The sequence below is a fragment of the Salmo trutta genome, unplaced genomic scaffold, assembly GCF_901001165.1.
Source record: "Salmo trutta unplaced genomic scaffold, fSalTru1.1, whole genome shotgun sequence".
NCBI classification, from domain to species: Eukaryota; Metazoa; Chordata; class Actinopteri; order Salmoniformes; family Salmonidae; genus Salmo; species Salmo trutta.
Genome location: NW_021822787.1, coordinates 135,256 through 151,029, shown reverse-complemented (window position 1 = coordinate 151,029; position 15,774 = coordinate 135,256). Strand labels below are relative to the sequence as shown.

At 42.3% G+C, this 15,774-nt stretch overlaps 1 protein-coding gene across 1 annotated transcript in view; it reads left to right on the top strand.

The window, feature by feature from the left end:
- Positions 1-8,656: 8,656 nt before the first annotated feature.
- Positions 8,657-15,774, top strand: part of LOC115184554 (multiple epidermal growth factor-like domains protein 11) — a 131,780-nt gene continuing 124,662 nt past the window's right edge. Inside the window, exons 1-4 of the mRNA XM_029745411.1 lie at positions 8,657-8,764; positions 13,540-13,680; positions 13,948-13,955; positions 14,750-14,850. Coding sequence (XP_029601271.1) covers positions 8,657-8,764; positions 13,540-13,680; positions 13,948-13,955; positions 14,750-14,850 — 358 coding nt within the window. The remainder of the gene's footprint in view (positions 8,765-13,539; positions 13,681-13,947; positions 13,956-14,749; positions 14,851-15,774) is intronic.

Genomic DNA, 15,774 nt, shown 5'->3' with positions numbered 1-15,774 from the left:
AGAGATATACAGTATGATACAGGTACTGACAGCTATGGTAGAGAATACAATATGATACAGGTACTGACCAGCTATGTTAGAGATATACAGATATACAGTATGATACAGGTACAGACATCCTATGGTAGAGATATACAGTTTGATACAGGTACTGACCACTATGGTAGAGATATACAGATTTACAGTATGATACAGGTACTGACCAGCTATGGTAGAGATATACAGATATACAGTATGATACAGGTACTGACCAGCTATGGTAGAGATATACAGATATACAGGTACTGACCAGCTATGGTAGAGATATACAGGTACTGACCAGCTATGGTAGAGATATACAGATATACAGTATGATACAGGTACTGACCAGCTATGGTAGAGATATACAGAATTACAGTATGATACAGGTACTGACCAGCTATGTTAGAGATATACAGATATACAGTATGATACAGGTACTGACCAGCTATGGTAGAGATGTACAGTATGATACAGGTACTGACCAGCTATGGTACAGATATACAGATATACAGTTTTGATACAGGTACTGACCAGCTATGGTAGAGATATACAGATATACAGGTACTGACCAGCTATGGTAGAGATATACATATATACAGGTACTGACCAGCTATGGTAAAGATATACAGGTACTGACCAGCTATGGTAGAGATATACAGTATGACAGGTACTGACCAGCTATGGTAGAGATATATCATATCAATATGAACAGGTACTGACCAGCTATGGTAGAGATATACATATATACATACTGACCAGCTATGGTAGAGATATACAGGTACTGACCAGCTATGGTAGAGATATACAGTATGATACAGGTACTGACCAGCTATGGTAGAGATATACAGTATGATAAAGGTACTGACCAGCTATGGTACAGATATACAGTATGATACAGGTACTGACCAGCTATGGTAGAGATATACAGATATACAGTTTGATACAGGTACTGACCAGCTATGTTAGAGATATACAGACATACAGTATGATACAGGTACTGACCAGCTATGGTAGAGATATACAGTATGATACAGGTACTGACCAGCTAGGGGGACCAGCTATGGAGAGATATACAGATATACAGTTTGATACAGGGTACTGACCAGCTATGGTAGAAATATACAGATATACAGTATGATTACAGGTACTGACCAGCTATGGTAGAGATATATAGTATGAGTAACAGGGTACTGACCAGCTATGGTAGAGATATACAGATATACAGTATGATCCAGGTACTGACCAGCTATGGTAGAGATATACAGATATACAGTATGATACAGGTACTGACCAGCAATGGTAGAGATATACAGATATACAGTATGATACAGGTACTGACCAGCTATGGTAGAGATATACAGTATGATACAGGTACTGACCAGCTATGGCAGAGATATACAGATATACAGTATGATACAGGTACTGACCAGCTATGGTAGAGATATACAGATATACAGTATGATACATGTACTGACCAGCTATGGTAGAGATATACAGATATACAGTATGATACAGGTACTGACCAGCTATGGTAGAAATATACAGTATGATACAGGTACTGAGCAGCTATGGTAGAGATATACAGATATACAGTATGATACAGGTACTGACCAGCTATGGTAGAGATATACAGATATACTGTATGATACAGGTACTGACCAGCTATGGTAGAGATATACAGATATACTGTATGATACAGGTACTGACCAGCTATGGTAGAGATATACAGTATGATTCAGGTACTGACCAGCTATGGTAGAGATATACAGATATACAGTATGATACAGGTACTGACCAGCTATGGTAGAGATATACAGATATACAGTATGATACAGGTACTGACCAGCTATGGTAGAGATATATAGTATGATACAGGTACTGACCAGCTATTGTAGAGATATACAGTTATGATACAGGTACTGACCAGCTATGGTAGAGATATACGAGATATCAATAACAGTATGATCACAGGACTGGACCAGCTATGGTAGAGATATAACAAGATATACAGTATGATACAGGATACTGACCAGCTTATGGTGAGAGATATACAGATATACGTATGATACAGTGTTACTTGACCAAGACTGATGTTAGAGATATACAGATATAGCAGTATGCATAACAGGTACTCGACCAGCTATGGTAAAGGATGCTATAACAGTATGATCTCAGGTACTGACGACCAGCTAGGTAAGGAGATATACAGATATACTGTATGATACAGGTACTGACCCAGCTATGGTAGAGATATACAGATATACAGTATGATACAGGTACTGACCAGCTATGGTAGAGATATACAGAGATACTGTATGATACAGGTATTGACCAGCTATGGTAGAGATATACAATATGATTCAGGTACTGACCAGCTATGGTAGAGATATACAGATATACAGTATGATACAGGTACTGACCAGCTATGGTAGAGATATACAGATATACAGTATGATACAGGTACTGACCAGCTATGGTAGAGATATACAGATATACAGTATGATACAGGTACTGACCAGCTATGGTAGATATACAGATATACAGTAATGATACAGGTACTGACCAGCTATGGTAGAGATATCAGATATACAGTAATATACAGGTACTGACCAGCTATGGTAGAGATATACAGTATGCATACAGGTGACCACTATGGTAGAGATATACAGATATACAGTATGATACAGGTACTGACCACTATGGTAGAGATACAGATATACTGTATGATACAGGTACTGACCAGCTATGGTAGAGATATACAGATATCTGTATGGATACAGGTACTGACCACTTATGGTAGAGATATACAGTATGATTCAGGTACTGACCAGCTATGGTAGAGCTATACAATATACAGTATGATACAGGTACTGACCAGCTATGTAGAGATATACAGATATACAGTATGATACAGGTACTGACCAGCTATGGTAGAGATATACAGTATGATACAGGTACTGACCAGCTATGGCAGAGATATACAGATATACAGTATGATACAGGTACTGACCAGCTATGGTAGAGATATACAGATATACAGTATGATACAGGTACTGACCAGCTATGGTAGAGATATACAGTATGATACAGGTACTGACCAGCTATGGTAGAGATATACAGATATACAGTATGATACAGGTATTGACCAGCTATGGTAGAGATATACAGTTTGATACAGGTACTGACCAGCTATGGTAGAGATATACAGATTTACAGTGTGATACAGGTACTGACCAGCTATGGTAGAGATATACAGATATACAGTATGATACAGGTACTGACCAGCTATGGTAGAGATATACAGATATACAGTATGATACAGGTACTGACCAGCTATGGTAGAGATATACAGATATACAGTATGATACAGGTACTGACCAGCTATGTTAGAGATATACAGATATACAGTATGATGCAGGTACTGACCAGCTATGGTAGAGATATACAGTATGATACAGGTACTGACCAGCTATGGTACAGATATACAGTATGATACAGGTACTGACCAGCTATGGTAGAAATATACAGATATACAGTATGATACAGGTACTGACCAGCTATGGTAGAGATATACAGATATACAGGTACTGACCAGCTATGGTAAAGATATACAGGTACTGACCAGCTATGGTAGAGATATACACTATGACAGGTACTGACCAGCTATGGTAGAGATATACAGATATACAGTATGATACAGGTACTGACCAGCTATGGTAGAGATATACATATATACAGGTACTGACCAGCTATGGTAGAGATATACAGGTACTGACCAGCTATGGTAGAGATATACAGATATACAGTTTGATACAGGTACTGACCAGCTATGTTAGAGATATACAGACATACAGTATGATACAGGTACTGACCAGCTATGGTAGAGATATACAGTATGATACAGGTACTGACCAGCTATGGTAGAGATATACAGATATACAGTATGATACAGTACTGACCAGCTATGGTAGAGATATACAGATATACAGTATGATACAGGTACTGACCAGCTATGGTAGAGATATATAGTATGATACAGGTACTGACCAGCTATGGTAGAGATATACAGTATGATACAGGTACTGACCAGCTATGGTAGAGATATACAGATATACAGGTACTGACCAGCTATGATAGAGAGATACAGATATACAGTATGATACAGGTACTGACCAGCTATGGTAGAGATATACGATATACAGTTATGATACAGGTACTGACCATCTATGGTAGAGATATATAGTATGACAGGTACTGACCAGCTATGGTAGAGTATACAGTATGAATACAGGTACTGACCAGCTATGGTAGAGATATACAGATACAGTAATGATACAGGTACTGACCAGCTATGGTAGAGATATACAGATATACAGTATGATACAGGTACTGACCAGCTATGGTAGAGATATACAGATATACAGTATGATACAGGTACTGACCAGCTATGGTAGAGATATACAGATATACAGTATGATACAGGTACTGACCAGCAATGGTAGAGATATACAGATATACAGTATGATACAGGTACTGACCAGCTATGGTAGAGATATACAGTATGATACAGGTACTGACCAGCTATGGTAGAGATATACAATATGATACAGGTACTGACCAGCTATGGTAGAGATATACAGATATACAGTATGATACAGGTACTGACCAGCTATGGTAGAGATATACAGTTTGATACAGGTACTGACCAGCTATGGTAGAGATATACAGATTTACAGTATGATACAGTACGACCAGCTATGGTAGAGATATACAGATATACAGTATGATACAGGTACTGACCAGCTATGGTAGAGATATACATATATACAGGTACTGACCAGCTATGGTAGAGATATACAGTATGATACAGGTACTGACCAGCTATGGTAGAGATATACAGATATACAGTATGATACAGGTACTGACCAGCTATGGTAGAGATATACAGATATACAGTATGATACAGGTACTGACCAGCTATGTTAGAGATATACAGATATACAGTATGATACAGGTACTGACCAGCTATGGTAGAGATGTACAGTATGATACAGGTACTGACCAGCTATGGTACAGATATACAGATATACAGTTTGATACAGGTACTGACCAGCTATGGTAGAGATATACAGATATACAGTATGATACAGGTACTGACCAGCTATGGTAGAGATATACATATATACAGGTACTGACCAGCTATGGTAAAGATATACAGGTACTGACCAGCTATGGTAGAGATATACAGTATGACAGGTACTGACCAGCTATGGTAGAGATATACAGATATACAATATGATACAGGTACTGACCAGCTATGGTAGAGATATACATATATACAGGTACTGACCAGCTATGGTAGAGATATACAGGTACTGACCAGCTATGGTAGAGATATACAGTATGATACAGGTACTGACCAGCTATGGTAGAGATATACAGTATGATAAAGGTACTGACCAGCTATGGTACAGATATACAGTATGATACAGGTACTGACCAGCTATGGTAGAGATATACAGATATACAGTTTGATACAGGTACTGACCAGCTATGTTAGAGATATACAGACATACAGTATGATACAGGTACTGACCAGCTATGGTAGAGATATACAGTATGATACAGGTACTGACCAGCTATGGTAGAGATATACAGATATACAGTTTGATACAGGTACTGACCAGCTATGGTAGAAATATACAGATATACAGTATGATACAGGTACTGACCAGCTATGGTAGAGATATATAGTATGATACAGGTACTGACCAGCTATGGTAGAGATATACAGATATACAGTATGATACAGGTACTGACCAGCTATGGTAGAGATATACAGATATACAGTATGATACAGGTACTGACCAGCAATGGTAGAGATATACAGATATACAGTATGATACAGGTACTGACCAGCTATGGTAGAGATATACAGTATGATACAGGTACTGACCAGCTATGGCAGAGATATACAGATATACAGTATGATACAGGTACTGACCAGCTATGGTAGAGATATACAGATATACAGTATGATACATGTACTGACCAGCTATGGTAGAGATATACAGATATACAGTATGATACAGGTACTGACCAGCTATGGTAGAAATATACAGTATGATACAGGTACTGAGCAGCTATGGTAGAGATATACAGATATACAGTATGATACAGGTACTGACCAGCTATGGTAGAGATATACAGATATACTGTATGATACAGGTACTGACCAGCTATGGTAGAGATATACAGATATACTGTATGATACAGGTACTGACCAGCTATGGTAGAGATATACAGTATGATTCAGGTACTGACCAGCTATGGTAGAGATATACAGATATACAGTATGATACAGGTACTGACCAGCTATGGTAGAGATATACAGATATACAGTATGATACAGGTACTGACCAGCTATGGTAGAGATATACAGTATGATACAGGTACTGACCAGCTATGGTAGAGATATACAGATATACAGTATGATACAGGTACTGACCAGCTATGGTAGAGATATACAGATATACAGTATGATACAGGTACTGACCAGCTATGGTAGAGTTATACAGATATACAGGTACTGACCAGCCATGGTAGAGATATACAGGTACTGACCAGCTATGGTAGAGATATACAGTATGACAGGTACTGACCAGCTATGGTAGAGATATAAAGATATACAGTATGATACAGGTACTGACCAGCTATGGTAGAGATATACAGATATACAGTATGATACAGGTACTGACCAGCTATGGTAGAGATATACAGATATACTGTATGATACAGGTACTGACCAGCTATGGTAGAGATATACAGATATACAGTATGATACAGGTACTGACCAGCTATGGTAGAGATATACAGATATACAGTATGATACAGGTACTGACCAGCTATGGTAGAGATATACAGATATACAGTACGATACAGGTACTGACCAGCTATGGTAGAGATATACAGATATACAGTATGATACAGGTACTGACCAGCTATGGTAGAGATATACAGTATGATTCAGGTACTGACCAGCTATGGTAGAGATATACAGATATACAGTATGATACAGGTACTGACCAGCTATGGTAGAGATATACAGATATACAGTATGATACAGGTACTGACCAGCTATGGTAGAGATATACAGATATACAGTATGATACAGGTACTGACCAGCTATGGTAGAGATATACAGTATGATACAGGTACTGACCAGCTATGGTAGAGATATACAGTATGATACAGGTACTGACCAGCTATGGTAGAGATATACAGATATACAGTATGATACAGGTACTGACCAGCTATGGTAGAGATATACAGATATACTGTATGATACAGGTACTGACCAGCTATGGTAGAGATATACAGATATACTGTATGATACAGGTACTGACCAGCTATGGTAAAGATATACAGTATGATTCAGGTACTGACCAGCTATGGTAGATTATACAGATATACAGTATGATACAGGTACTGACCAGCTATGGTAGAGACATACAGATATACAGTATGATACAGGTACTGACCAGCTATGGTAGAGATATACAGATATACAGTATGATACTGTCTGTAGTGTTGTCGTGTACAGAGAGAGAGAGACTGAGTCTCTGTCTGTAGTGTTGTGGTATGCAGAGAGAGAGACTGAGTCTCTGTCTGTAGTGTTGTGGTGTACAGAGAGAGAGACTGAGTCTCTGTCTGTAGTGTTGTAGTATACAGAGAGAGAGACTGAGTCTCTGTCTGTAGTGTTGTCGTGTACAGAGAGAGAGACTGAGTCTCTGTCTGTAGTGTTGTGGTGTATTGCTACTGCATTAGGTCAATAGTACTGCATTGGGTCAATACTACTGCATTAGGTCAATACTACTGCATTAGGTCAATACTACTGCATTAGGTCAATACTGCATTAGGTCAATACTACTGCATTAGGTCAATACTACTGCATTAGGTCAATACTGCATTAGGTCAATACTGCATTAGGTCAATGCTGCTTCATTAGGTCAATACTTCTGAATCAGGAGAAAGACACATTGAGAGTTGTGTGAGTGTACAAGACTAGATAGTCAAGGACCAGATGGATGGTCCTCCGGAGGATATCCCAGCTGCCCCGGTGTAGTCGGTCCTACCACAGAGCAACAGCCAGATAGAGAGAGCCAAACAGATGGGTACAGGAGATAGGAGAGGAGACCCCAAATCAGCACTTTTAAAGTCCTCAAGGACAAAGTTACTCTGACTAACACCTGCTTCACCACTCTCTCTCTCTCTCTCTCTTTTTCTATTTTTCTCTCTCTCTCTCTCTCTCTCTCTCTCGTCTTTCTCTCTCTCTCTCTCTCTCTCTCTCTCTCTCTCTCTCTCTCTCTCTCTCTCTCTCTCTCTCTCTCTCTCTCTCTCTCTCTCTCTCTCTCTCTGCATGCTGGGAGTGTTTGGTGCATGCTGGGAATTGTTTGAGCAAGGGAGTGCGTGTGTTGTGTAGAGTTAGATATTCAGAACTTTCTTTAGCTTTCTCTTTCTTGGTGGCATTCTTTGTTTTCTTCTGTGCATGATTAAGGTTATTATTTTTATTTGTTTGTTGTGGTAGAATTAAGTATTTTGTTTTCGTATCGAAATTACCCTGTTTTTGGCGGGGATGGCAGCCCGAATGGGGATGCCGTCCCTGTCACTTCGGCACGGCTTTAGGTGTGTTACTGAAGCTACTGTCACAGTGGAGGAGTTTCTGGTCGCCGTGGGAGAGAAGGTAGGATATGAGAATGTTGCTTATGCGTCACGGATGAATAAAGCGGTGGTGGTATTTCTTAAAGAAGAGTGTCTTGTTAATCGTATAGTTGAGCAAGGCTTACTTCTTAAAGGAATGTTTATTCAAGTTACGCCACTTTTTTCTCCGTCAACAAGGGTAACGATTTCAAATGTACCGCCGTTTATTCCAAATGAGCTATTGGAGCGCGAGTTATTGCGCTTTGGGAAGTTTGCAAGTTCAATTAAGGTTGTCCCGTTGGGTTGCAAACACCCGGCGTTGAAACAGGTTATGTCTTTTCGGCGACAGGTGTTTATGTTTTTGGACTCACCGGAGCAGACTTTGGAGTTAGCGTTTAAAGTTAAGTATGATAATAGATTGTATATGGCTTATGCTAGTACGGGTAGTCAACGGTGTTTTGAGTGTGGGGATGTTGGTCATAAGCGACATGCTTGCCCGAAAAGGGAGAAGGCAGAGGGAGGGGCGCAGGTGGTCCTCGTAACGCCTGGGCCCACTGATGTAGGGAGAGGTGGGCCGACAGTGGTTGAGCAGCCACAAGCACCTGCTGCTGAGGATCAAGTTATCCATGTTGAGGACACAGAGTTGCAACTTGTGTTAGAGGGAAATGTTATGCAGCAGAAACATTTTGTTGTAGAAAGCAAGGATAGATCTGAAGAGCCAGTTCCTCAGACTGGTGAGGAGGTGCCCAGTACGAGTGCTGGGGTACAGGAGGGGGTTCATATGGAGCTAGTCTCCCAGGTAGTGGAGGAGATGCCCACTATGAGTAACGGGGTACAGGAGGGGGTTCATGTGGAGCTAGACTCCCAGGTAGTGGAGGAGATGCCCACTATGAGTAATGGGGTACAGGAGGGGGTTCATGTGGAGCTAGACTCCCAGGTAGTGGAGGAGATGCCCACTACGAGTAATAGGTTTCAGGTGGAGCTAGTCTCCCAGGTAGTGGAAGAGATGCCCACTACCAGTAATAGGGTTCAGGTGGGGTTAGTTTCCCAGGTAGTGGAGGAGATGTCCACTACGACTAATAAGGTTCAGGTGGGGCTAGTTTCCCAGGTAGTGGAGGAGATGCCCACTACGACTAATAAGGTTCAGGTGGGGCTAGTTTCCCAGGTAGTGGAGGAGATGCCCACTACGACTAATAAGTTTCAGGTGGGGCTAGTTTCCCAGGTAGTGGAGGAGATGCCTGGTACGAGTGATGGGCCGCAAGTGGGGAGTGATGAAAGGGATGTATTAGAAGCGAGTCAGGGGTCTGTGGACTCAGTTGAGGAGGAGCAGGATATGGATATCTCTATTGGTATGATAGCAGCTGGTGACGACTCAATTTATGATCTAGAGGAGGTAAATCGGTTTCTGGATCAGACTTTATGGAAATCTGTCAAATTGGCAGAATATTTTGATGTTGATAAGTTTGTGAGGTCAGCTGTGATGTTACAGAAGACGGTGGGGTTAGACCAGTTAAGTGAGAAGAAGCGGTTTCGCTTGAGGAAATTTGTTACTGCTGTCACAGCAGCAAAAGGTGGTGGGAAACGTGGTCAGGGTAAGAGAAAATTTAAACAATGATGTTGATCATGCTTCATAGGGTGTCTTCTTTTTTCTCTTTGGTTTCTCTGTGGTTTCTTCTGCTTTCCCTTTCTCTTTTCTATATGGAGGTACTAAGGGTAGGTTCTCTCAATATTAATGGGGGAAGGGACAGGAATAAGAGGGCTTGGGTATTAGAAATAATAAAACAGAAAAGGCTTAATGTAGTTTTTCTACAGGAGACACATAGTGATGAGGAAAATAAGGTTGACTGGGGTATGTGGTGGGAGGGGCAGCATATACTCAGTCATGGTACAAATTTCAGTGCTGGGGTGGCAATCTTGTTTTCTTCAGGCTTAGGGGTGACTGTGGTATCTACAACAGAGATTGTCAAGGGTCGGGTTTTATTGGTCAAGGCGGAGGTTATGGGGTTTTTGTTTGTTTTTTTGAATGTATATGCTCCTAATGAGGGTACAGAGCGTATTGCTGTATTTGATAAAATAAAGGAAACTTTAAGACAGTGTGACCAAGAGGGTTGTATGGTTTTAGGGGGGGACTGGAACTGTACAGTGGATTTTACTGTTGATCGCACCGCTGAAGAACCTCACCTGCGGTCAGCCACTAGCCTGTCTGGTCTACTAACTGAGTTTGAGCTTTCTGATGTGTGGAGAGTCAGGAATGCAAAAGTTAGGCAGTACACATGGCTAAAAGTTAATGAAGGTCGTGTCAGTGCAGCAAGGTTAGACAGGTTGTATATATCTGATCAATACTGTAGTAGGGTTGGAAGGTGTGATATTACTCCTGTGGGTTTCTCTGATCACCATTTTGTTACTGTTGATATTCATTTGTCCTGTCCACGAAGGTCATCATCGTACTGGTATTTTAATGTTAAATTGTTACATGATGTCATGTTTTGTGAAAGGTTTTTGTTGTTTTGGGAAAAATGGAGGGTTACAAAAGGAAATTTTGAGTCCTTGAGACAATGGTGGGAGGTTGGGAAGGCCCAAATACGATTATTTTGTCAACAGTATACTGCTCTGTCTCGAATTGAAGTCAAAGAGACTATCAAGGCCCTTGAACAGGACATCAAATCTATTGAATTGAAGCTGCTCATTCAGAACGACCCTGGATTAGTCATGAATTTACAGGATAAGAGACATGAACTGAGATTGTTTCTGCATGAAAGAGTGAAGGGTGCCTTGATTAGGTCTCGTTTCGCTTCCCTCAAGGATATGGATGCTCCTAGCGCTTTCTTTTTTAACCTAGGACAATCGACACTGCAACGTAAACAGATGGTCTGCCTTCGTCTCCCTGATGGGAAGGTGACCACAGATGACAGGGAAATGCGCCAACATGCCGTAGATTTCTACTCTGCCCTCTATAAGGTGGAGGATTGTGACTCTCTGTGTACTGAACAGTTGCTACACGGTCTTCCTCAATTGGGACCTGAGCAGAGAGTCGCATTGGACTCTGACATTACACTGAAAGAGCTGTCCACAGCAGTTATGCAGCTCTCAACAGGCCGAGCCCCTGGCATTGATGGTTTACCATCTGAGTTTTATAAACACTTTTGGGGGTCTATTGGAGAGGATTTTTATGAGGTGATGTGTGAATCTTTTAATGAGGGTTCTCTTCCTGTATCCTGTCAACGTGCGGTGCTTTCATTATTGCCAAAAAAGGGGGATTTGGCTCTCATTAAAAATTGGAGACCTGTTGCGTTGCTGTGCGCAGAATATAAAATTGTTTCTAAATGTCTCTCAAACAGGTTGAAAGAGTATCTGGGATTGTTGGTCCACAAGGACCAGTCTTACTGTGTACCTGATCGCTCTATTGTTGACAATTTGTTTCTGATAAGAGATGTTTTAGACATTTGTAAACTGTCTGATGTAAATGTGGGTTTACTTTCGTTGGATCAGGAGAAGGCTTTTGATCGTGTGGACCACCAGTACTTGTTTAAAACAATGAAAGCCTTTGGGTTTGGGGATGTTTTTTTGTCGTGGATGAATTTACTGTATGCTGGGGCCTCGTGTATGGTGAAGGTGGGGGGTGGTTTGAGCTGCCCCATCCCTGTCCAAAGGGGCATCAGGCAGGGATGCCCAATTTCAGGGCAGTTATACAGTCTGGCGATTGAACCAATGCTTTGTTTTTTAAGAGCGAGGCTTACTGGTTTCTCTGTGCCAGGTGTAATGAAGGGTCCCACGATAGCACTGTCTGCATATGCAGATGACGTGACAGTTTTTATTACAGGGGCTGAGGATGTTAAGGTTCTCTCAAACGCTCTAAAGGTGTATGAGGGGGCCTCCTCAGCTAGAGTCAATTGGGGAAAGAGTGAAGCGCTGTGGGCAGGTCAGCTTCAGATGGGGTCTGCTCCACGGTTACCAGGGGGGCTTCAGTGGGGCAGAGATGGGATGAAGACTTTGGGGGTTTTTCTAGGCTCCGATGTCTTTCAGACAAAGAACTGGGAGGGTGTAGTGGAGAAAGTGTGTGCCAGACTGTCAAGGTGGAAATGGGTGCTACCCCAGCTGTCTTATAGGGGAAGGGTACTGGTAGCTAATAATCTTGCTGCCTCTACCCTGTGGCACAGACTAATGATTTTACAGCCACCAAAGGGTCTGATTCAAGAGCTTCAGAGGACCCTTGTCAATTTCTTCTGGTCTGGACAACACTGGATAAAAGCTGCAGCCCTGTACCTGCCACTACACGAGGGTGGGCAAGGCTTGGTAGATATTTCCTCTAGGATCATGGCTTTCCGGCTTCATGCAGCCCAGAGGCTGTTGTACAGAGACAGTTCTAGCTGGGTCGACACAGCCTATATATTGATGAGGAGAGCGGGCTGTTTGGGCTTAGATAAGCACCGTTTCCTCTTAAAGCTGGAAGGGGGTGATTTGCCTGGCCTGACTCCATTTTATGAGTCTGTTATGCAGGCTTGGAGAGTTTTTGTGAAGTCTCGTAAGGCCGGCACGCCACCAGGGATGTGGCTTTTTGAAGAGCCTCTTTTTCACAACACTGCCATCCAGTCCCGTGTTCTGGGTTCAGCTAGCCTACGGTCATGCCTGTTAAGCGTGGGGTGTACTAAACTGGGTCATCTGATGCGGAACAGGAATAGATCGTTGGAGGAGCTGGGAGAAGGAGCGGGGATCCGATCATCTCGCCTACTGAGGAAGGTCGTCGATGAGGTCTGTGACTCCCTGCCAGTGCTTCATCTGCAGTATGTGACTAACATTTCCAATTGTGATCGGTGGAAGGAGGGTCTGGATTATGCGTTCCCTGCACTGATTGTTAGTGCTGCAGCGGGGGCATTCGTGGAGGACGTGGGGATGCTGCTTTCTTTCGATACCCCGGAGCTGGGGGAGTTCAAGGAGGTGGGAAGGAAGGCCATGTACAGAGTATGTGTAAAGGTGTCCCATGCATCTTCCCTGGAAGGGGTAAAATCGACGAGGTGGGCGGGTGTGCTTGGTCCAGGTGCCTCCCCAAAAGGCTGTTGGCGATCACTGTACAAACTGCCTATTGATAAGAGGACAGCTGACCTCCAATGGAGGATAGTACACGGAGCTATAGCCACTAACATGCATCTGGTACACCTGGACCCTACTGTTGGGGAGGGGTGTCCATTCTGTGCTGAGTCTGAAACTCTGGCACATCTGTTTTTACAGTGTCCCAGGTTGGTCGGGATGATTGACCTGATCACTAATTGGTTCTCAACGTTGGGAGAGGTTTTTTCTTCCCAACTGTATATATTTGGGCCAAAGTACAGGTTCAGTCAAAAGGGTGTAGTTGTGTTGCTTAATTTTGTGTTAGGGGCAGCAAAATTAGCGATATGGAAGACCCGAAAGAACAGTATTCGGGGACAGGGGTCTGTTGATGTGGTGGGAATGCTGGAGGGAATATTGGCAGCGAGACTGAGGGTTGAGTTTGCCTATTATAAACTGGTCAACAATATTGATCTGTTTATGAGTATATGGGGTATTCAAAGGCTGTTGTGTATAGTTACTGTGGAGGAGGAATTGGAGTTGTGTTTTTAATTGATGTGTAACTGTGGTTTTGTATGAGTATTTATTGTATGGTGGGCTCCCAGACCCAATAAAGATGATTTAAAACTCAAACTCTCTCTCTCTCTCTCTCTCTCTCTCTCTCTCTCTCTCTCTCTCTCTCTTTCTCTCTCTCTCTCTCTCTCTTTCTCTCTCACTTTCTTCCACCCCTCTATCTCTATCTCTTTCACTCTCTCTACCCCCCCACTTTCTCTCTGTTTCTGTCTCTCTCCTCTATCCCCTCTACCGCCCCCCACCCTCTCTCTCTCTCGCCCTCTCTCTCTCTACCTCTCTACCGCCCCCCACCCCCACCCTTTCTCTCTCGCCCTCTCTCTCTACCTCTCTACCGCCCCCCACCCCTACCCTCTCTTTCTTGCCCTCTCTCCTTCTCTCTCTCTCTCTCTGTGTCTTTCTCCCTGTGTTACAGGATCAGCTATAAGACAGCGTACCGTAGGGGTGTGAGGACTATGTACAGAAGGCGTTCTCAGTGTTGCCCAGGCTTCTACGAGAGTGGAGACCTGTGTGTCCGTAAGTAACAGTCCTCTATCTCCTGTCTCTTCTTTACACAATTCTGGTTGGAAGATTCCGGAATCAGGAGGGAATAAGAAGGAAATCTGGGAATCCTCCAACAGGGATTTCTGGAAAATCTGGGAATGTTGGAACAATTCAGGGAATTTGGTCAGCAACCGTACTTGTCTCCCATCTTACTGGTCCATCTTAATAAGCAACAGTTTTGTAGTGTCCATGAATAGGGAATGGTCTTTATCCATGTAATAGAGTCATGAAAGAGACTCTACAACAACTCTTCTCTTAGAAATTCATACTCTCTGCCAGATCTTCCTCACAATCAGCCAAATCCAAATCCTTTTATGTTTTTATTCATTTATTCCCTTTTTATATCAGTCAAATGTATTCAATACTTCATCTGACCAGCTCCAAGCTTTAGTTTTTCAGCACTGCAATATGTTTAGGCTGATCCCCCTGCTACTGGGACACCATTGGTGAGCTCACCTCAGATCTACTGGGAAACCATTGGTGAGCTCACCTCAGATCTACTGGGAAACCATTGGTGATATAACCTCAGATCTACTGGGAAACCATTGGTGATATAACCTCAGATCTACTGGGAAACCATTGGTGATATAACCTCAGATCTACTGGGAAACCATTGGTGATATAACCTCAGATCTACTGGGAAACCATTGGTGATATAACCTCAGATCTACTGGGAAACCATTGGTGATATAACCTCAGATCTACTGGGAAACCATTGGTGAGCTCACCTCAGATCTACTGGGAAACCATTGGTGATATAACCTCAGATCTACTGGGAAACCATTGGTGATATAACCTCAGATCTACTGGGAAACCATTGGTGATATAACCTCAGATCTACTGGGAAACCATTGGTGAGCTCACCTCAGATCTACTGGGAAACCATTGGTGATATAA